The sequence below is a fragment of the Argentina anserina genome, chromosome 7 (assembly GCF_933775445.1).
Source record: "Argentina anserina chromosome 7, drPotAnse1.1, whole genome shotgun sequence".
In the NCBI taxonomy this organism is placed as follows: domain Eukaryota; kingdom Viridiplantae; phylum Streptophyta; class Magnoliopsida; order Rosales; family Rosaceae; genus Argentina; species Argentina anserina.
The window spans coordinates 16,154,209-16,177,317 of record NC_065878.1 but is presented as its reverse complement, the minus strand read 5'-3'; the positions used below and the strand labels follow the sequence as shown (position 1 = coordinate 16,177,317).

The following is a 23,109-nucleotide window of genomic DNA, read 5'->3' as shown; positions in this document are numbered from 1 at the left end:
CATTCAAGTTCCTCACAATTTCCAACCTCATGCAATATGTTTATATATTGATCATGAATCAGCAGTAGATTGTACGCTTTACAGATTCAAGAAGTTATTTACACTCAACAAACAAAAGCAAACAGGAAAGTGAGCACAAAACTTAGCAACAGAAGGATCACGACTTCAGAAAAGGTGAGCCGCATCCAATACATAGGGCAAATTATGTCAACCCTTATATAGATTACCAGCAAACAGTATAAACACCTCAACGGTATCATCAAACAAGGGAAAACATAACAAATGGTCTTAATTAGTGAACAACAAGTTTCTGCTTTTCTATCCATTTCTTTCTGGTCCCTTCAAGTGCTTTCTCCCTCATCCTAGAAAGCTCCTGAAACCAGTGCTGGTATTGTGTCTCAATAGTATCGAGTTCCAACTTCAGCTCAACATCCAGATCAGCTGCCAAAGAAACCGATGAACAGCTGCTTGACAAGCTCATTTCATTAGATACTTTCTGATCAAGTGATGGCACCTCTATGTTCTTTGGAAACTCTTGGCCTGCATTGCTGGAGTAATTTCCTTGCAAGCTTCTGTCATCAACAAAGGAATGCATAGGATGTACAATATTGCAATGAACGGATTCAGCTGCTCTACTGATATTGCTGGAAGCATCATCGGCCAGAAACACAGAAGCAACTGATGTTTTTGAATGCTCGTCGGCAAATTCAGTAAAGCTTGGATAAGAAGCAATGCCACCATTAAAACTAATTGTATCAGGATTTATCCAGGCGCTACAAGCTCGCTCAACCATTGAACCAGCAAGAAAACCAGATAATGGTGAACCCCACGGGCATGCCACTGAGGATTTACCATCAAGGAAATCGGATCCACCATAAGTAAGTTCGCTTGAGGAATTATCAGATAATGGCTTCCAACGAGGTACGAGTTTCATTATCAAGTAATCAATAAATTCAGCAATGAAGGCCACATCATGATCTGCTAACTCAAGATGTTCAACCATCTCAGCCGCCAGAGAGACGGCAGTATCAGTATCAAGGTAAAAGAGAAAATCTATGTTCTTCACCTTACCTGTAACAAGCCACAAAGAGTCAAATTAGTTCATTATTTGTCTTGAATCATTATGTTTGTGCACTATATATAAACTTGTAAAATCATTCTCCAATTTGCTTACTCACCACATGCATCAGCAATACGCAAGGTCAAAGATACTGAGTTTTCATCATTTTTTGTCCCCCTTAACCTAAACTCATTGTTCTTACTTTTCCTTTGAAATTCCAAAACTCGTGGACTTCCATGGTTGCTTCCTGTACATGTGCTTATTGAGAGCTGCTTATAATCACTATCTATGTCCATGGAAAATGATCCAGACTTGGGTAAGTTCAATGCTTTGAGATTTTGGTTAGGTAACTTTAAGGGATCACGCATTGGTTCCCTCGGGTTCCCAACTTGAAGGAATGGATCTTTAAGCAGCTCCTTTGCAGAAGATCTCTGAGACACTGGAACCAGACATTTCTCAATGAACTTTTTAATTTGGGGGTCACGCACCTTACCAAGCGCTGCAGGTTTAACACCCTGCAACAGAGCATACCAAACATAAGATACCTAGGAAAATGCAGAGATTCTATCTGAAAGAGCCTGCCAAATTTTTATTCTGGTGATTCGTCAACTTACTGAGGTAACCTTCTTAAAAATCTGAGCAGGACTTTTGCATTCACTATATGGATATTCAAAAGTAACCATCTCTAGCATGCACATCCCAAACGAATACACGTCAATGAGTTCATTATATTCCTCATCATAGAGTTCTGGAGCCATAAACTCAGGCGTCCCTAGTTTAGAAACAGCAAGATTTCAGTACAACCCACATTTAGTCAGTTTGACAAAAAGATGGCATCTGATGACATAGGATTCTTTACCAATCACACTTCGAGCAGTAGCCTGTTGCATAACAGTTGCTAACCCCAGGTCTCCAATTTTAACTTCTCCATGGTTCCCATTGATAAAAATATTGTCACATTTTAAGTCCCTATGAATAATAGGCGGGTTCTGGCCATGGAGATAGACTAAACCTCGGAGAATCTGCCTTGCCCAATTCCTTATGGCCTTCGTATCAACATTTTTATGCTTCTTACGATATCTAGTAAGACATGACATCATTAGTTTAATTGCACACAATTCAGCAAAGCAATACAAGACAAGAATCAATAGAACGTACTGCCTTAAATTTCCAGATGTGAAGAGTTCGGTAATCATGTTAATAGTATTTTTCTGATCATCCACCCAGGAATTATAGAACTTGATAATATTATCATGTTTCAGTGATTTCAGCAAATGGACTTCAGAGTACAATTTTGCCAAATCATCCGGTGAACGCAAGACAGCATCAATCCTCACTTGGTTCCAAGCAACTTCTATTCCATCTACTTCATCAAATGCCTTGTAGCTGCAAAAACAAAATCACAAACCAAAGAAACAATTCCAAAGAATAATTCAAGTTAACAGATCAACTTCTTAAATAAAAGGACTTCCTAAAGATAGATGCAATAAAGAAAAAAAATAAAATAAAGAGAAAGGGTCTCAAAATCGTACACAGTCTTGAAGGCTCCCCTGCCCAAGATTTCATTGTACTGCTCCCAAAAGAGAAAAGAAAACAATTAATGTATGAATCACTCTGTGCGAGAGGATAAACAATCTTTAACAATTCGAATCAAAACACAAATCAACAGGTAAAAATTACCAACATGAGTTCAACAAAACTCGAAACAATATAAACTTAAAAGATTGCAGCTTGAAAATTAGCATCCCCCATTATCAACAACTAAATCACATATAACCCTCAACGCCAGATAGGCATACTACTGATACTAGATCATCAACTCTAAAATCAAAACACAAATCAAGAGTTGAAGACCAAATCACCAAATGCAACATGAACATCGATGATACTCAAAAACTCATATAAAGATGCCATCTAAACATCAAAATCTCTCATGAACCAAAAACATCGCAATATATTTCAATCACACAAAAATCAATATGATCACAAATATATATAGTCATAAAAAGTAAATCATATTCGTGGTGTAGTTTGTTTCATACCCGAACATAACGATTAGTTGGGTCCTTCTCTACATAATCGACCTCATCTTCGGGAGGCTTCACCGTCGAAAACACACCATAATGATTACCAGCATATTTCGGCGATACAAAACCAGACCCGGAATTCATTTCCTCACCAGAACGTACACCAAAAAGCTACTAGAAACACAAGCACGACGACGACTTCTTTTTAAATATCTATATTTACACACTTGTTAATTAAATACACCTTTTTGCGTGTGCGAGAAACAAATTAACAAAGTTCATGAACTAAAAGAAGAGGAAAAAGAAGAAGAAGCGGCCGCCGCTGATCGAGTCAGAGAACGACGACGTTTCCCTTGGTGGTGATCGTAGAAGGCTTCAAAGGCAATATTATCGAATGCCGATCGGAACCGGCATCCGACAATGGGACTGGACTGTGGCAGTGAACCGAAAGAGTTCAAAACCCCAAGATCCATGCAAGATAGAGTAGTCATTCTCTTTCATACCAAACCCAGCGACGACCCTGTTGGCGATAACCATTATTCTGTGATCAATGTCCCAGCAGAACTCTTTGAGAGGTTTAAGAACAACGTTGGAAGGTGATCAGCATTTGGGGAATGACCCGAGATTGGGAATGAGGTGCAATTCCGAGGTTGGGAGAGGAAAATGGGGAAGGGAAAAAGAGAGAGAGAGAGAGAGAATGGAACGGAGGTTTGAGATTTCAGAGAGAAAGCAACGTCGCGCGGAAATGAAGCCTGAAACAGACACTTGTATGGTTGAATATTCAAGTACTACCAAACGTTTTAAATTTTAAATAGTGACTAGGCTTTTGTTATACAGTTATACAATTTATTTTGTGACATTTTTGGGCAACAAGGGTTTCGTGGTGTAGTTGGTTATCACGTCAGTCTAACACACTGAAGGTCTCCGGTTCGAACCCGGCCGAAGCCATTTAATGTTTTTTGTTTCCCCACTTTTGTACTTGCTAGAACATTTCATCTTCGATTTGTTACTGCCATAATATAGCAAAATCCTTCTGAAGGGTTTGCTAACATGTTACAGTACTTGTAACATGAGAACCTAAACCCTGACAGTAGGTAGACATATCTTTGTTACATGTTACAGTACTTGTTTCTACCTTTGTTACGGTTTATGCATCCGTTAGGGATCACATATTTGAATGATCGAATCTATGATAAGCTCGGAATCTCCTTTTTCACTAGTTGTTGTAAATAGCATGATGAATGTCACCTCAATGGCTCGATCTAATGGAACAATAGTATCAGAGGCAGACCATAGAGTGAGCAAACCCAGCAACTGCCGGGTAAAAATAAAAACCGGTAGGCTATATTTTTTTTCATGTTGGGCAAAAATATGATTCAACTCCAGCCCAAGACATACCAATAGGAGCCTTGGTTATCAAATCTATGTTCTCTACCGTTTTCTATATTATCATTGTAGACCCTAATCTAGTGTCATTTGAGATAATTCTTCTTGTTTTGGGCACTTGTTTTGTCATGTAATACAGTAAATGTATGTGACATGTTTTTAACATCTGAATTGATTAGCGCATTTTTAATTATTAAGGAGAATTTTATTGTAAAAAACACTAGTCCAATACATGATTAAACTCATTTTGCTCCTTAATCTTTTTTTCCCACCGTTTCACTGAGACAAGTGGTCATTGACATTTCGAGTTTACAAATTAAGTAACTATTTTAGTTTGTAATTCTTATATTTCTTTCAAAATCTTGATGAATATTAAATAAAAATTACATTTAGACTTATTAAGAGTTTTACAATTTTATCCTCTTTTATTCAAAATAAAATTATGCTCGCTTAATTTTTGGAAAATAAATCCACCGCTAAATAATATAACATAATTTATGAGATCCAACTAATCTCTAATGATAAAATCTGCATTAACTTTATTCCTACAACTAATCCATCGACCAATACTAAATTTGCGTAGTAAGAACTTGGGATTAAGTCTAGTTTTGAGTTTTGACCATTGAAGTGATTGAACAATATTGGAAAAGTCTTCAGTCAGCGGTTACGGTACTATCATCTACCGACAGAAAAAGGTCAGGCGAATCGTCCATCTTCTGTTACTTACCTGCGGTTCAGATTTCTGTTATACATAGTCATTACCTCCTCTACTCCTCTTTTAACACTCTTAACCTTTTTACTCCAAGATCACCTCAATCCCGATTCCCACCTCCGAAAAATGGATCCCCGATTCCCGCGGAAGACCGAGCACAAATCCGACGTGGCGGCTGTCCTCCGAAAATCATGGTACCGTCTCCGCCTCTCCGTCCGGCACCCCTCCCGCGCCGCCACGTGGGACGCCATCGTCCTCACTGCCGCCAGCCCCGAGCAAGCCGAGCTCTACCACTGGCAGCTCAACCGCGCCAAGCGAATGGGCCGCATCGCCCCCTCCACCGTCACCCTCGCCGTCCCCGATCCCCTCGGCCAGCGCATCGGCTCCGGCGCCGCCACCCTCCACGCCATTCACTCCCTCGCCCTCCATTTCCGCAGTTCACGGGGCCCAAACTCCCAGGTAACTGAATTCAACCGCCAAATTATATCACACCAATCAATGACGTGGAATTTTGTAAATATAGGAAATTGCAATATTAGTGGATGGGGGAGAAGTTCAATTTAGAACATAACAGTCAGAAACTCTGAATGTTTCGGCTTTTCGAAGAATTGAAGAACAAAGTTTGCTTCCTTTGCTCCCTGTGGAGTGTTGTATCTAATTCTAATGTGGTGTTTCAAACAGGTGGCAGATGGAGGTAATGATGATGATCTGCAGCATATGGTGAGCTACATTGCGAAAAAGCATATATTGTTGCTTCATGCTGGAGGGGATTCTAAGAGGGTACCGTGGGCGAATCCCATGGGGAAAGTTTTCCTGCCACTTCCGTTTCTGGCAGCTGATGATCCTGATGGGCCGGTGCCGCTGCTTTTCGATCATATACTTGCAATTGCTTCTTGCGCAAGACAAGCCTTTAAAAATGAAGGTTGTTTGTTAAGTTATTGTGTCGTCTTTATAGTGAAAAGGGGTTGATATCATGAGTCTATACTATAGAGCTCAATCTCAAATTGTTAATGTGTGGTGATGTTGAGACTTGTCTGTATACACTTGTTCATATGATATGCAGATAGATAACCATTTTTGTTTTTTTATTTTATTTGTCTCAGATTGGTTGTATCAGTATTTCTTCTTGGTGTTCTGTTGTTATTGTGTTGTGTGGTTACATTGCCGATGTGGTGGCTCTCAGTTGATTTTTCACAACATCATATATGTTCTCTCCTTATCATGTTACTGTCTTTGCAGGTGGGATGTTTACTATGACTGGAGACGTACTTCCGTGTTTTGATGCCTCCAATATGGTGCTTCCGGAGGACACATCCTGTATCATCACAGTTCCTATTACCCTTGATATTGCGTCCAACCATGGTGTTGTTGTGGCATCTAAAAGTGGAAATGGCGAGAATAATGTCAATTTGGTTGACAATCTCTTACAGAAACCTAGTGTAGAGGACCTTGTTAAGAACAATGCAATTCTTGACGATGGCAGAGCACTTCTTGATACTGGATTAATAGCTGTTAGAGGGTTAGGGTGGGAGGAGCTTGTTAGATTAGCATGTTCCTGCCAGCCAATGATTTCAAATCTTATGAGGAACAAAAAAGAGGTAAGTGTATGGTTTACAATAATAAAGTCAACTGGATTTTTATTAGAAGCTTTGTAGTACTATCTTAAACACAGGTTTGTGTGATAATCGTTGCTTTCAGAAGACTTCCAGTGAGATCCCTTTTTTGTTTTTCAGATGAGTTTATATGAAGATCTTGTGGCAGCTTGGGTACCTGCGAAGCATGACTGGTTGCGGCTACGCCCCTTAGGCGAAGAACTTGTCAGCAAATTAGGAAAGCAAAAGATGTACAGCTGCTGTGCCCGTAAGTATAATATTGGCGCCTGCACCCTAAATTATATAATGCTCTCTCATTCTCAATGCCTACATGACATATGTTTCAGCATCAGCTTCTTGATTGTCTGCAGATGATTTGTCATTCTTACATTTTGGAACCTCCAGTGAAGTTCTTGATCATCTGAGTGGAGCTGGTTCAGGACTTGTGAGTCGAAGACACCTTTATTCTATCCCAGCGACCACTCTATCTGACATAGCAGCATCTGCTGTTATTCTTGCTAGCAAAATTGCACCTGCTGTCTCAATTGGGGAAGATTCTTTGATATATGACTCAACAATTTCCAGTGGAATACAAATTGGTTCCCTGTCCATAGTTGTTGGTATTAACGTTCCAGATATAAGCCATCAGGGAACAGATAATCCATTTAGGTTCATACTTCCTGATCGTCATTGTCTTTGGGAGGTTCCCTTAGTAGAATTCACCGGAAGAGTAATAGTCTATTGTGGTCTTCATGATAACCCCAAAATTTCACTATCTAAAGATGGAACTTTTTGCGGGAAGCCTTGGAGGAAGTTATTGTATGATTTAGGAATTGAAGAGAATGATCTTTGGAGCTCAACTGGTAATCAGGAAAAGTGTTTATGGAATGCTAAGATATTCCCTATTCTTTCTTATTTTGATATGCTAAGCGTGGCAACATGGTTGATGGGCTTGAGTGATAAAAAATCCGAGGAGTTGCGTTTGTTGTGGAGAAGTTCATCTCGTGTCAGCTTGGAGGAGTTACATAAATCAATTGATTTCTCAAAAATGTGTACCGGGTCCATTAATCATCAAGCAGATCTTGCAGCTGGAATTGCTAGAGCATGCATTAGTTATGGCATGCTTGGATGCAACTTGGATCGCTTGTGTGAAGAAATTCTACAAATGGAAAATGAAGGAGTTAAGATATGTAATGATTTTCTAGAGCTGTGTCCCACACTCTTGGAGCAGAACTGTAAGATTCTTCCCAAAAGCCGTGCATACCAGGTTCAAGTTGATCTTCTTCGAGCATGCAGCAATGAGATAGCAGCATGTAAGATGGAGAACAAAGTTTGGGCTGCAGTTGCCGATGAAACTGCTTCTGCAGTAAAATATGGTTTCAAAGGTAAATTTAGCCACATTGCATAATTTAGGGACACAGAGAAGAAAATTCTCTCTTACAACACAAAACGTCGATTACTCATTTACTTCTGTCATCCTAACTATCTAAGTGATACATGGAGCATAACATTTATCATTTGGAGTTGTTTCTGATGTCCTGTTGATTTTACTTAATGATTTTTGTTTTTGTCGATGATTTGTAGAACATCTGTCGGATGCGCCCATAAAAATCCCTACTCCCACTTGTAAGAATATTAAGTTTAATGGTTCTGTGGATGATTATTTTCATCCTAGAAGGGTGAAGGTTGAATTACCAGTTCGTGTTGATTTTGTTGGGGGTTGGAGTGACACTCCTCCATGGAGCTTGGAGCGTGCTGGTCATGTTCTGAATATGGCAATTAGTTTAGAAGGTTCTCTTCCAATTGGCACCATCATAGAGACAACAAAACCCACTGGTGTCTTTGTCAGTGATGATGCTGGAAATGAGTTGCACATTGACGACTTTACCTCAATTGCTACTCCATTTGACCACAGTGATCCATTTAGGCTTGTGAAATCTGCCCTGCTTGTGACCGGCATAATTCATGAAAATGTTTTGGCATCGGTGGGCTTAAAGATTACAACATGGGCTCATGTTCCTCGAGGTAGTGGCTTGGGGACTTCTAGCATCTTAGCAGCTGCAGTTGTGAAAGCACTCCTACAGATTACTGATGGAGATGAAAGTAATGAAAATGTTGCAAGGCTTGTTCTCGTATTAGAACAGCTAATGGGGACAGGTGGTGGCTGGCAGGATCAAATTGGGGGTCTCTACCCTGGCATTAAGTTTACTGCAAGTTTTCCTGGAATTCCACTGAGACTACAAGTCACCCCACTTTTGGCTTCTCCTCCGCTAGTTTCAGAGTTGCAGCAACGCTTGCTTGTGGTATTTACTGGTCAAGTATGTCACAGCCTTCCTTTTTCATTGAATATGCATTTTGAGGCTCTTTTGCATTAGCAGTGAGCATCACACAACACTCCGGGTTTCCATAATCTGCGGCGAAGTTGTATTCCCTCTCTGAAGTTCTTCTCACCTGAAATATGAAATGTGAATTCCTTGCAGGTTCGACTAGCCCACCAAGTCTTACAAAAGGTGGTAATCCGATACCTCCGAAGGGACAACCTTCTCGTATCCAGCATCAAGCGCCTCGCCGAACTGGCTAAGATTGGGAGAGAAGCTTTGATGAATTGTGACATAGACAACCTTGGGGACATAATGCTAGAGGCATGGAGGTTACATCAAGAACTTGACCCTTACTGCAGTAACGAGTTTGTTGATAAACTCTTCGAATTCGCTCACCCCTTTTGTTCCGGCTACAAGCTTGTAGGCGCTGGCGGGGGAGGCTTTGCCTTGCTACTCGCCAAGGATGATGAGCATGCAAAGAGGCTAACTCATTTGCTTGAAAAGGATTCAAACTTTGACGTCAAAGTATACAAATGGAACATCTTCTTAGATAAGTAGATGATTATACATGTTTTCTTACAGTGTGCATTACCATATTTTCAAACTGATTCTTGGTTTCTCATACATTCTTCAATTCATCCGAAATTCTGTATACTAGTAAGAACCTGAAGCAGATATCCTTATATTCACAACTACATTGTATCATACTAAATACTTTGTATCTAATATTGTTCATGATCCAAATTAAGGACTTCGGCTGTAGCACATATGGTGTTTCTGTCTAGTTACATACTTACAAAAGTATTTCTCACACTAGTAAAATAGAAAAGAAAAAAAAAGAAAGACATAAAGACATGAAAGGCAAGCTGCGAATATGAAAGTAGAGACATGTATAACGTGGGAACAAGGCAAAGAATCCCAAGCATGGAGAGCTTTCCTTTTGCTGTTTAATATGTGGAACAAAATTGATTACGTTATTGAAGAGTCGTTGGGCTCTACACTATTGGATACATTTTTCCACTTGTTCTTCAAAGACTCCAAGTCAATTTGGGGTGGAAAAACCGAAGGGTCATCATCACATTAAACACCCACCCATCATCATCATCATCATCATCATCATCATCATGAGTTGAAATGAAAAATCCAATGCTGGTTTGGTAAAGGTGGTTAACCTGATTCCTTGGTACGCGAATCTTCCTTTTCTTCTGCTTCTCTGTTTATGTTTGTTTATCTGTTTGACAGTTCTGACTAATGTGGGACTCTTTATCTACGTTTGTTTTGTAGTCTGTTTCTGATTTGGTTTGTTAGGCTAGAGAGTAGAGAGAGATGGGTTTGCTGAGTAACAAAGTTGAGAGGGATGAGATCAAGCCAGGAGATCACATCTACACTTATAGAGCTGTCTTCGCCTACTCTCACCATGGTTCCACTCTTATCTCATTTTGCTCTGTTAGTTTCAGGGTTCTGTAGAATTGCACAATGTGGATTCATAATGTGTTATTGACTTATTGTTGTTTCTGGGTTTTCTTGCTGTTTGTATCAATTTGCTTTCTGGCTTTCAATCAACGTTTTTCATGGAGCTGTGAATTGTGCGTCATCTAAAAGCTTTCACATTTTTATGGTATTGCTTTCGAAGTGTGTACCTTTGCAATTCTTCTATTGTATATTGAATTGTAAAGTTCTTTGATTGCAAGTTTATGATTGTGGATTCCTTGATTAAGGTTCAAGGACTCTGACGTTAATCCACGGAAGGAATGATTATAGAAGAGATTAAGTGTAAGATTCTTGAGATATCAATTTACATCTGGTTGAGTCCTTATTGAAGTTTAGATCTCCCATAGTTGGGAGATTCTACCATTGACTTTTTGGAAATAAGTGCTATGCCGTTTCTACTTTCCCAGAGTGAGGCAATTGCTAATTCTTGTGTGATGTGACTGAATCTCCTTATTTGCTCTGGTAATTTTCCATTAGTAGGTCTGAACAGGAGTTTCATGTGATTCATATTGGTTGATTTTGGTGTGGCATGATCCCATGCCATTCAAGATTTATAACATGTTTGTGAATTACCCTTGTTGCTAGTTATCATGAAGCTTGGAAATTTTCATGCTTTGACTTCACATACTTTCAATTTAGCTGCAGAACGGTATTCCATCACTACTACGGTTTTGAAGAGTTTGTTGGACAGTTTGTATGGCTCAACAAAGAAATGATAGAATTACACACCGCTTTTTGTTCCTCCCCTTGTGGGATAGATCCCTCTTTGATTGTAATTTTAATTTTAACTGATTATAACCCATCAATCGTTTCAGAATTTGAGACTTCTTTATCATAATTCGGACTCTTAAAAAAAATCAGAAATACCTGAAAATACCCAGTTTGTTAGGTAGCAGTGGATCTCAGACCAGTCATACGTACCATAAATCTGAGAATGTACCTGGAAATATGTCTTGAGTTATTCTGCAAGTTTTGACTGGGGGTTTGATCTAAAATTGTATGTCATTATCACTATTCACTATAGGGGCTCTTTCACTTGATTTGTGCTTTCCATTGAACTTGTATTGTGTTCACATTATCAGTCCATCTGATTAAGACTACTCCTGTTCACATTTTTTACTTTCTTAGAAATTATGTTGTAGGTCCATCCAGTGGTTTACTCGATTGAGTGCTTGTATCAAAAGTTTTTTCTTTCTCTCTCTCTGTATGCTTGTATCAAAATTAGTTGTAAATGTACTGTATATCATACTGTGCAGGTATTTATCTCGGAGGAAGCAAGGTGGTGCATTTTACACCCGAGAAAAAGCCTAGTTCAAGTACTGGCACTGGCAAATCTTATGATTCAATGTCCTGTCCCACCTTTCCTGACTGTGGATTCAGGCAACCCAATAGTGGTGTTGTCCTCTCATGCCTCGACTGCTTCCTGAGAAATGGATCCATTTACTGCTTTGAGTACGGGGTTACGCCTTCAGTTTTCCTATCCAAAGTACGGGGTGGCACATGCACCACTGCAGCATCTGACTCCCCTGAATCTATCATCCACCGCGCTATGTATCTTCTTCAGAATGGATTTGGCAATTACGATGTGTTTCAAAACAACTGCGAGGACTTTGCAATGTATTGTAAAACTGGTCTTCTGATAATGGATAAGCAGGGAGTTGGAAGAAGTGGCCAAGCTGCTTCTGTTATTGGTGCCCCACTGGCGGCCATGCTTTCTTCTCCTCTAACATTGCTGATGCCAGGCCCAGTTGGTGTTGCTACTGCAACAGCCGGGATGTATTGTATGAGCAGGTATTCAACTGACATTGGTGTCCGCACCGACGTGATCAAGGTGGCCGTGGAAGATTTGGCTGTGAACTTGGGGTGGACAAGTGACCATGAGGAAGAGGCCAAAGATAGTGAAGTTCCTTTAATACAGCTCTGAAGATCTGTGCAATTGCATTTATTTGTAGTTAGTGTTGTTTAAGCATAGAATGTTGGAACGAAGTAATCTTGTTGTGCTCACATGATATGAAATTCACTTTGTCTGAAAAACTAATGTCTGGACTTCTTTGATAATTTGGTAGTGTGTTTTACCAATTATTTGGTGAAGCCTGGCTTTATTGATTCACGATCATGTTCCAATAATGCATCCTGTAACTGCCTGACCACCTGGATTTCACGATGGGGTTCCTGTAGAAGTCCTTATCATCGATTCTTGAAAGCGCCCCCTGTACTTACGTGGTGCATTATCAATGTATTGGTATATTAAAATGAACGGGTTCCTGATACCAGCCTAAACAGGCTATTTAGATCATGGAAGCAAAATTGCATGCAGTGGCAGATCAGACTTGAGTTTATTAATTAAATATATAAATATAGTATAATGAGAAATATCGACAGTGTAAGAAAATTTTACTGATTAGAAAATAAAAATATACCTACATAATGAGTTAAATTTGACTTTACGGTTCGATAAATTCTCAAAATCTTTAATCACCACCGTATTGTCAATATAATCGGTGCACTCCTTCTCAATGTGAAGACCATGCAATCATCAAGAAACTCATCTTCAATCTTACTTCTGAGTCTATCTTAATAATATTCATGACTGAAAACGTGTAATGGACTAACAAATAGATCTGCATCCCCCATTGAATGATATCTATAAATTATTCTATCTAGATAAGATTTTTCCAAATGCAAACTACCAGATTTTCCTCAAATTTTAATCCTAAATATGAATTGATTCAATTGAAATACTTATTTTGGCTTTGAGTAGGATGACGGAGAATGAAAAGTTCGTAGGGACTTGATTGCCAATTCTTTTGGGGGAGAGAGAGAGAGAGAGAGAGAGAGAGAGAGAGAGAGAGAGAGAGAGAGAGAGAGAGAGAGAGAGAGAGGGGGGGGGGCAAAGTCTCATAACTTCTTTCCCTTTTTTTGGGCAAATAATGGCTAATATTAAGTATTCTAACCAGATTTGGGCTAGGATTTGAGTCTTAGGTGGGCTTGAGTTGAAACTAGGGTGAACTTTGCTATATATATATATATATATATATTAGTAGTAGTAGTAGTAGTAATTTTTTTAGAATAGGAAACTAGCAACATTAATTAATTAGATACCAAATCAATAACCCTCGACCAAGGATTAAAATATCGAGGAGATTGGAAATTTCGATATTCTAAAATATAGATATTTCGGTAGAAATATCGTTATAGTTAAAATTTTGAATTAAAAAAATATGAATTATTTGAGATTTATATATTAAAACCAACATGAATAAACCAAAAGTTGGCTTAGCAAGGATGGTTGAGGTGCTAATTTACTACATGGGCAATCTAAGGTTCGAATCTCCTCAAGACGGATGTGTTTCTATTCAACTTGGATCAAACTAGGTTTATATGAGATTTTGCCAGATATTGCAGAAATATCATGAAATATCGGACGGAATTCTATTGGTAGGCAAAGATAATTTCAGTGGCTCAAAAAACCGATAATTTCGTGGAAATTATTAATTTTTTAGTCCTTGCCCTCAACAATTTATATACATCTCATGAGTGAAAAAAATAGCATCAAAAGTTGTACAGCGGTCAGTACATTAAGCTAAGCAGAAAACAAGTCATGCTCCTGCTATTTTGCTGCATAGCCTCAGTAAGCTCTTCGTTGCCAAGCTCCATACTCTTTGTAACTTGAATTGCCTGTTGGAGTGAACAATCCACAAAGATAAGTAGCAGCAAATTTTGCATTTATAGTATGGCTTTATGCAATACTCGAATATATTTGCCATCCATTTACAGACAAGCAATATGAGCAAATTAATGAGGAACAAGAATTATTAGCCAGCTTGCATGGGCATAAGGAGGGTAGGGGGTCAATTGACTCATCTGAGTTTCTGAAGCTAAGCAGCCGTTGGTTGATTATTATGGTAATTACGTACAGATATCATACATAATGACCCTCCTCAAATAAGAATATCTAAAAATTAAAGGAAGCTATGACCGATTCATGTAGAGTTTATCGCTTATGTAGTTTTTTACATCATTTATTAATTAATTAATAATGACTTGCTCCATAATCCATATATAATTTGCTTGATTGCTTCTTTTTTTTTTATTGCTTCTCATGGTCACTGTCTCCTTTTGCTTGACATATCTATTCTAAATATAATTAAATTAGCTATTGTATGTATAGATAAATTTGCGTGATAAGAAGTAGTTTATATAGATAAGTTGATCAATAGAATTATGATTTGATGTGAGCTACAAAAATGTATGTGTACATGTTAAAATATATACATATACTAGCCTTCGCACATATGCTACGCATATAAATATAACCATATAGGGAGAGAAGGAAGTTACCCACATGTAAAAGTAGAAATTGGAAAGTTATTTGTGAAGATAGTGGGCAAATTTGTGATAACTATTCATTATATTTTGTATTTACTTTTCTATATTTTGTTATTTACATATATACCCTTCATATATTAAAATGTATTAAAAATAAAATATGGTCGGAGGATTCTCATGTTTTTTCATAACTCTTTTAGTTGATAAAGTGTGTTTGGGTTATTAATAGTATAGATGAAGAATATCACTTTGAAATCAGAAAAATGACTTATAAAATAATTATTTGTTTCTAACTATCGTTATTTTATGTTATTTCATATCGCTCATGTGCGTTTACTATGAACGGTATTAATCAAATCTTAACCCTCCTAAATGATATTTTTGGCTACACCACTACCTACTCGCGAAGTTCGTATATCTGGTGTGTTTGTTTCACAACTGGTGCACACATACGTTGATTTAGAATATACATTATATTACAGAAGTTTCTGAAAGTTGGCTGATAAAAACGTGCTGAGATTGAATGAAGCCAACTACTTAAAATAAACACATGTAGTTCGAGGAGTATACATTTTACCAAACCAAATTATCAAACCATTCATTTCATCCGAATATTTTGATCAGTGAGGAAAATGGAATTCTAACTGACTGATGTTGGCAGCTCACTACGGTGAGTAAGATATACTAAAACTTGAGAAAAAAAAAACACAATACAAGAGCTTCCATATCCCATAAAAAAAGACGAGAAAAAACAGATTTCTCATCTTAATTGGGAGATAAAGTACAACTTTAAAGATATTTAATAACAACTTGTGAAAGAAGTATTACCACCCCGCGTCTTTTTGTTGCGTTATCAGTACTAATAAGGTAATCGGTGCCAATATCATGATGTGTCACCCCACGTTTTTATGTTGAGTTATTATGTAATGAATGCCAACACCATAGCATGACACTCTGATGTTGATGTTTTTCTTAAGAACATTTATATGTTCTTGGCATGCTTTAATCAAAGTACTAATATGCATATGGAAAGAGAAATTTACTGTATTAGGAAAAACATAGCTTCATTTTCAAGACGAGCACAATCAACTCATTAGGACACCAACCAATTTTTTTACAACCGTCAACAAGTATTATTAGGAAAATTATCCTTACATCCAAGTAGTACAGTACTACACGTTGGAACGGCAATCAAATCTAAATATGCATAGTGAATTATTAACTTGGTGACATATGCAAGACTTCGGCAATCAAATCTAAATATGCATAGTGAATTATTAACTTGGTGACATATGCAAGACTTCGGCAATCAAATCTAAATATGCATAGTGAATTATTAACTTGGTGACATATGCAAAAGAAGTCTTGTTAGTGCCCCTAGAATTTGACTAACTCTAACCCCGAAAAGATTTACACCATAAATTCAAATTAAAACAATACACTAAAACTAAAAAAAAGAAAAAAAGAAAAAAAGAAAAGAGGACCGGATCCTAGGTGATAATAACTCACTTGAAGTTCAATTGCCTCTCTTTCCAGTACAATGGTGTCATGCATATCAACATGATCATTTGGATGCATCATTACAAGCAATTGTAGAGCTTTGATGCTTTTAAGCTGATCCATTTATTATAGAAAAAGAATCTTAAAACAAACACGATAACAAAGGAGTAAAGAATACTGCTAGTCACTAGCAAACACTCATAGACTAGACTAGACTGACTATATTACCCTTAACACTTAGGTATTTAATCTAAATGTTTTCATTAATAATATAAATTATTCTTATAATCTTTTTTTTTTAGAGTATCCGTTTTTTTAACTTAACTAACAACATGGTTTTTTTTTCATTTCGTAGTTTATTACTTTAGGGTTGGTCTCCTGAAAATAAAAATGGACATTTGTAACTAGATAATTTTGCCCTAAACTTAATATATTACCCTTAACACTTGTCACATAATTTTTTACTCTCATGGTATTAAGAATAACACTTAACTGAAATCAACAAACATAATTCGAAGGTTAATTAAACATGTAGATCTCATATAACAAGTAAGACATGACAGAACAATTGTGATATTATGCTCAACATGTTTCAAAACAAATTCAAATTCATTCCTCACAATGTGTGAACTCTTATTTTCTCTCAAAATTATGGCTCATGCTTAAAATCTTTTCACATGCATAATTTATATATTTGAAGCACATAGTGAAACCAATTCGGAAATCTCATGAATGATACCAATCACATGCATAGATCAAAGACTACTCATTTTAAGAATCATGTGAATCTTTATAAATGGTTGTAATTAATAAGGCTCAACTAAGGGTATGAATTTTTATCAAGGAATTACAAAAGTCATCATAAAGACTTAGCAAAACACAAACATACTTCCTTATGTCATCAAACACCTTTGAGGGCTAAATATCAATTTTTTTTTTGGATCTAAGCATCATTCTAACCATGTGAAAACGAACAAATACTATAATAAACTGTTTTGAGCCTTTAATAATAAACACAGCTCCAATTTCACTTCAAGACAACTCATTCGTGTCTACTTTCTTTTCTACCGAAATCTATTTTCTTGTTCTTGATCGCAAATTTCTCTTTTCTTCTCCACGAATTCAACATTTTTTTATTTCAACACACACATATATCCTTCCCCCACACTTAGTTCACCTCATCACTCCATATCAAAACCAAAATCAAGCTCTGCCAAGTCTCAAAGACAAGGATAGAGATATAACTATACTAAACAATGTAGTAACATGTTGGTGATGAAAGAAAATGATTAATGTATGCACAATGAGGTTAACTAAAGAGTCCCAAGCCGGGCACAAATAGTGACACATGGATGTTTGACATAAAGTGGTGATAATTCTAGAAAGATCTAACAATCATTTTCAAAATCATAGCATATTATGTTATAAAGTCTCAACAATCAACAAGAAAGTTATAGAATCAATTAAAAAGATATGACATGCAAATTGATCAAGTAGAAAAATAATGAGGAAGAGGGCAAGGATAATAAAGCTCTTTTGATATAGCTCTGAACATGATATATGAACAATTGCAAGTGTAAAATTTGTAGCAAGTGTAAAATTTGTAGCTAGTGTTGAACCAAAGAAAAGAAACATAAGAATTGGTTGACACTAGTGCCTTGTTCTGATGTGTGATTGACAAACCCATTTATTCATTGTGACACACACTACCAGAAAATAGCACTTAGATGACAACATCAAAAATCAGTCGTCACCTAAGAAATTATAAGACGACGAAAACAAAGCCGTCAATTTAGTGAACACTTTCGTCGCCTAGGTGTCACTTAAATGACAAAATGCAGTGTTGTCATCTTACTTGTGTATTTTAGATGACGAAATGTAATATCGTCACCTAAGATGGTGACTTAGTCAACAAGCCGCTCCATTGTCATCTCAGCACAGAATTTAGACGACGCATTTAGATTTTGTTGTCTAAGAAATTGTAAGGTGACGAACAAATCTACTTAGATGACAAAAACGTTCGTCGTCTAAGTTAAAGTTTGACTTTATAATCTAGATCTCTTTCCAGATCGACAGAAACGAAGGAAAAACAGAAAAAACTGGTGCTCTGAAATTCTTGTGCCAGATTTTCATTTCGGTGGTTAATGTCTTCAAGTTGGATCTTCTAATGCTTAGTCCACCTCTACCCATTACTTGGTAGGTTAGTATAGTCTCTTTTTCCATATTTTTCTTTCTATATATATTTTGTAGTAATTAATGAGTTTTCCGATGAAGAATTTCAGCCATATGTTCATCAAGTTTAGTGATTATGCTATTTGTGTTGATTCATGATATTGTGAATATTGTTATATATACATAGTGTTTAGTTTGTTGATAATAATTTGAATTTATGTTGATTAATTAATTATTTAGTTAGTTAATTAATTAATTATATATTTTTTAAAATCATTTGATTATGTTGTAGTGAATGAGATTAGGACCATATATAACTGGAGGTAGAAGCTAGGTGAATAAGCAACAAAGACATAGATGTATGTTTATTGTTACTAGTAATGTGTGTTTATATGTCATTGATATAATTATATGGCAGGTCATGGACAAAAGATGAATGCAATACAGCAGGGGGAACCCTGAATATCAACAAGGAATCATTGATTTTGTGAAGTTTGTAATTGAACATGGTGATGGAAGTCAATTACACTTATGTCCATGCAGATTCTGTCGCAATACGAAGGCAATGTCAATCAAAGATATGTATGACCACCTGAATCAGAAAGGTATCATGCGCAGTTACAATATATGGACCAAGCACGGTGAAGTAGCAGATCATAATCCTTCACTTGAAGAAATCCAAGCTGGATACTTTCAGCAAGTCGGGTCATCAAGTGACTATGTAAGTCCTCATGTGGAGCCTACTATGCATATTTTACATGATACTTTTCCTTCGTTTGCTGCACGACATGAGGAAAATGTAGTTTATGACACCACTGTTTTTCAAGGTGATGATTTCTCAAACTATGGTGATGTAGATTATGATACTTATACCATGTTGCTTGCTAGTGTTCAAACTCCTTTATTTGAAGGTTGTGATAAGACTGTTTTGGGGACCATCATCGAACCAATGCATCTAAAAGTGAATAACAGATGGTCAAATAAGTCTTTTGACGAGACGTTAAGGAGTTGGAAGAAGGTCCTTCCCCCAGGAAACTTACTTCCTGATAGTTATTACAAGTGCAAAAGGATATTGAAAAGCCTCGGCCTCGGTTATAATAAAATCCATACTTGTAAGAATAACTGCATGTTGTTTTACAAGGACGACATCGAAAGGCAGAGTTGTCGCATTTGCCACGAGTCGAGGTGGGAGGAATGTTCTGCATCCACGAAGAAACCTAAACCTGTGAAGGTGCTCCGTCATTTCCCCTTGATTCCTAGGTTGAAACGTCTCTACATGTCTGCACACACTTCAAAAGAGATGAGATGGCACGCAGAAGTGAGGAAAGATGATGATACACTCAGACATCCCGCAGATGGTGAGGCTTGGAAATTCTTTGATAGATCATTTCCTGATTTTGCAGCAGATGTTCGAAATGTAAGACTCGGACTTGCAACAGACAGGTTCAATCCTTTTGGAAATATGAATCTATCGTATAGTATTTGGCCCGTGATGGTTGTGGCATACAACTTGCCTCCTTGGATGTGTATGAAGAAGGAATATAATATGTTGACTTTGTTAATTCCTGGTCCGCAGTCACCAGGAAAGTGTTTGGATGTATTTCTGCAACCATTGATTGACGAATTGCTGATGTTATGGGAAAATGGAGCTCGTACATTTGATAGGCACAGTGGAACTTCATTCATGATGAGAGCAGCATTGATGTGGACCATCAGCGATTTTCCTGGTTACGGGATGTTGTCATCGCAAGCCACTAATGGCTATTATGCTTGTCCGGTCTGCTTAAGTGAAGTACATTCTGAATGGTACGCTGGAAAGGTGTGTTATCTAGGTCACCGTAGATGGCTTCCAGCAGACCATGAGTGGCGGTATGATGCAGCTGCATTTGACGGATTTCAAGAGTTCCGTATGAAACCCCAAGAGTGGTCTGGTGATGAAATTTTGGACAAGTTAAACTCCTTTGATTTTGGGCAGCTAAGTTGTGATCCACGAGTACCAGTTCCAGAGCGACCTAATGATTTTTTGTGTTGGTCGCACAAGAGTATATTCTTTGACTTGCCTTATTGGGCGAAATTGATACTCAGGAATGCTTTAGATGTCATGCACATAGAGAAAAATGTCACTGACAACATTGTGGGAACAACTCTGAGCATTAAAGGCAAGAATAAAGACACCCCAAAAGCACGAGAGAATCTTCAAGAGTTGAAAATTCACAGACGGTTGTGGCCTAAGAAGATGGGGTCAACTATTAAATATCATATTGCACCTTTCACAATTAGACCAAATTTGAAGAAAAAAGTATTGCTTTGGTTTAAAGGAGTAAAGTATCCTCATGGGTATGCGGGAAATATATCACGGTGTATTAGAATGACGGAAAATAAGATAGTTGGAATGAAGACTCATGATTGTCATGTGTTGGTGCAACGACTTCTTCCTGTGGTTATTCGACCATATTTACCTCATGATGTGGTGGAACCAATAATAGCATTGTCCAAAATTTTCAAAAGTTGTGTGCTAAAGAGTTGAAGAAGTCAGATGTTCTTATGTTGAAAGAAGACATTGTTTACATCCTTTGCAAATTAGAGCGGATTTTCCCACCAGCTTTCTTTACAATCATGATCCACCTTTTGATCCACCTTCCCGAACAAGTGCTGTTTTCTGGCCCTGTACACTGTATTTGGATGTATCCTCAAGAAAGGTACGTATATATATATATATATATATATATATATATTATGGTATTTGACTAAATGCTTGTGTTATTTTTAGGCAACTTGGGCAATACAAAAAATATGTTATGAACAATAGTTGCTCGGAAGGATCAATAGCAGAGTCATACATTGTAGATGAGTGTATAATCTAAACATACGATTAATACTGCAAGAACCACACTAGTTATACACTTACTCTATGAATCTATGAATAACCATATCATGCTCTTACTGTATCATTATGTAGCACTACATTCTGTACCAGTCTCAATCCTTTTCATTTAAGCATTTCATAGACATTTTACAAGATTGTTGTATTCTAATTCCAAACTTCTTCAATTTACAGGTTCAAGATGCCGCCAACTAGCTCGTGAGTTGGCTGAGCAGTACTCTAGTTCTTCTAACATTGTGCCTCCACCGGGTTCAACACCCCCTGTCCCTCCCCCACTGCTAGATGAAAATTCAGCCCCTCCTTCATCAACTTCTGTTACTCATAGTGACTGCTTATCCAAGCCAAAGAGTTGTCGGCGGAAAAAACCTTCCGAAGGAGGTAATGTTACAACACCCGAATCAAATTTTGAAAGTTAACAACTTATTTTGTTATTCTAAATGATAAATTCCCAAGTTATCTAAACATTGTATTGTAGCACCTCCCCCCAAACGCACTCGTGGGTTGGTGACGGGCATGAAGGCTCAGAAGATTGTAGAGAGCACTGGACGGAAGATCAAAGTCATTTGGGACCCTAATTTCCTGAATGGCCCGATGAACGCTAGCGTACACAGTATGTTGACTCACGATATTGGCCACATCGTACGAGACTCCATTGCTTTGATGAAGCCTTCTTGGAAGGCGCTTGACAATGAAGAGAAGAAGAAGGTTCCAGCGGAACTCTCGGTAAAATGTTAATTTCAAATCTATCTATTTATTTATGATCGTTTTCACATGTCTTCATTGTCATTGTTTCTTTTTTGTAAAAGGTCTATTATGAGTTCAACTTTGGCGTCTCGTCTCCAGAGTGGGGATGGATAAGCAAGATTGCCGACACTGCTTACAGGAACTTCAAGTGCGATATTAAAGCTGAATGGGAAAAAGATGGCGACGAGGATGTACCAGCAGAGTTCCTGCATAGGTTGGACCAGTGGCAGTATCTCTGTAGCCACTTTAAGTCTGATAAATTTCAGGTTAGTTATTTATATAAATGTGATGATTTTAGAAACATGCTGGACAATTTCATTTATATATGAAAAGTTTTATGTTTTGATTCACAGAAACAATCTTGTGCCAACAAGAGTAACCGACATAAGAAGACTTTACATCACAAGACTGGGGCAAAGTCTTTCATTCGCAGTGCGGAAGAGCTTAGAGCCCAGGATGACCCCATCCCGATCCTTTCTAATTACTCTCGAGTGTATGACGCTACCAAAAATAAGGAAGCAGCTGACAATATAGTAAGTTAGTATTTAATAAAATGGTTGTTGTGGTTTATGTTTTGTGATGAAAGATGGGACTGATATTATTAAAAAAAATCTCATACTATGGTTGCATTTTGTATGATGAGTTTATGATGTTTGTTATGATAATCTAGATTTATGTCCTTGTTTGTGGGTGTACAAGCATGTCAGATCACAAATATAATAGTAATCATATTGATGTATGTATGTCGGTTTTGTGCTTTTGATTTGAGCACAGTATGACCAGATCTGGTCCAGTAATCTTTGCACATACTGTACCATAGTTGCCTTTGATTTGAGCATAGTTTCCTTTATCACTTCTATAATTCTATTGATCTATCACACAACTTTGTCA

The 23,109-nt window shown here is 37.4% G+C and overlaps 4 protein-coding genes and 1 non-coding gene across 6 annotated transcripts in view; 3 read left to right on the top strand and 2 right to left on the bottom strand.

Annotated features, from left to right (window-relative positions):
- The window catches only part of LOC126801832 (exportin-2), a 228,205-nt gene that overhangs the window by 18,514 nt on the left and 186,582 nt on the right, over positions 1-23,109 (bottom strand). The gene's annotated exons all lie outside the window — the stretch shown is intronic.
- LOC126801834 (probable serine/threonine-protein kinase WNK4) lies at positions 9-3,759 on the bottom strand. The gene is made up of 7 exons (XM_050529300.1): positions 3,103-3,759; positions 2,593-2,630; positions 2,219-2,446; positions 1,920-2,140; positions 1,675-1,832; positions 1,179-1,575; positions 9-1,071 (listed from the first exon to the last, which is right to left on the bottom strand). The coding sequence occupies exons 1-7, from the start codon at positions 3,229-3,231 to the stop codon at positions 293-295; spliced, it is 1,950 nt and encodes a 649-aa protein (XP_050385257.1). The 5' UTR covers positions 3,232-3,759; the 3' UTR covers positions 9-292.
- On the top strand, positions 3,962-4,035 carry TRNAV-AAC (transfer RNA valine (anticodon AAC)). The gene has a single exon. It is a non-coding gene; the product is annotated as a tRNA-Val (tRNA).
- Positions 5,124-9,876, top strand: LOC126801831 (bifunctional fucokinase/fucose pyrophosphorylase). The gene is made up of 8 exons (XM_050529296.1): positions 5,124-5,168; positions 5,280-5,644; positions 5,867-6,107; positions 6,425-6,783; positions 6,919-7,045; positions 7,149-8,162; positions 8,362-9,095; positions 9,258-9,876. The coding sequence occupies exons 2-8, from the start codon at positions 5,312-5,314 to the stop codon at positions 9,654-9,656; spliced, it is 3,207 nt and encodes a 1,068-aa protein (XP_050385253.1). The 5' UTR covers positions 5,124-5,168; positions 5,280-5,311; the 3' UTR covers positions 9,657-9,876.
- Positions 10,141-12,793, top strand: LOC126801845 (protein LEAD-SENSITIVE 1-like). Of its 2 annotated transcripts, none has more exons than XM_050529314.1 (3): positions 10,141-10,281; positions 10,383-10,518; positions 11,846-12,793. In XM_050529314.1, exons 2-3 carry the CDS (start codon positions 10,425-10,427, stop codon positions 12,511-12,513), a joined length of 762 nt encoding a protein of 253 aa, XP_050385271.1. In that variant the 5' UTR covers positions 10,141-10,281; positions 10,383-10,424; the 3' UTR covers positions 12,514-12,793. The 2 variants fall into 2 exon arrangements, with proteins under 2 accessions (XP_050385271.1, XP_050385272.1); XM_050529315.1 differs by having other exon boundaries at positions 10,202-10,281; positions 10,412-10,518.

What these genes read in the sequence shown, in the direction of transcription:
- LOC126801845 (XM_050529314.1), top strand. Translation starts at nt 10,425, where the DNA reads ATGGGTTTGCTGAGTAACAAAGTTGAGAGGGATGAGATCAAGCCAGGA. An exon ending in CTTCGCCTACTCTCACCATG is followed by an intron (nt 10,519 to 11,845) that starts GTTCCACTCTTA and finishes CATACTGTGCAG; the next exon opens with GTATTTATCTCGGAGGAAGC.
- LOC126801834 (XM_050529300.1), bottom strand. Translation starts at nt 3,231, where the DNA reads ATGAATTCCGGGTCTGGTTTTGTATCGCCGAAATATGCTGGTAATCAT. An exon ending in CAACTAATCGTTATGTTCGG is followed by an intron (nt 2,631 to 3,102) that starts GTATGAAACAAA and finishes TTTTGGGAGCAG; the next exon opens with TACAATGAAATCTTGGGCAG. An exon ending in AGGGGAGCCTTCAAGACTGT is followed by an intron (nt 2,447 to 2,592) that starts GTACGATTTTGA and finishes TTGTTTTTGCAG; the next exon opens with CTACAAGGCATTTGATGAAG.
- LOC126801831 (XM_050529296.1), top strand. Translation starts at nt 5,312, where the DNA reads ATGGATCCCCGATTCCCGCGGAAGACCGAGCACAAATCCGACGTGGCG. An exon ending in ACAAGCCTTTAAAAATGAAG is followed by an intron (nt 6,108 to 6,424) that starts GTTGTTTGTTAA and finishes CTGTCTTTGCAG; the next exon opens with GTGGGATGTTTACTATGACT. An exon ending in TTGTGGTATTTACTGGTCAA is followed by an intron (nt 9,096 to 9,257) that starts GTATGTCACAGC and finishes AATTCCTTGCAG; the next exon opens with GTTCGACTAGCCCACCAAGT.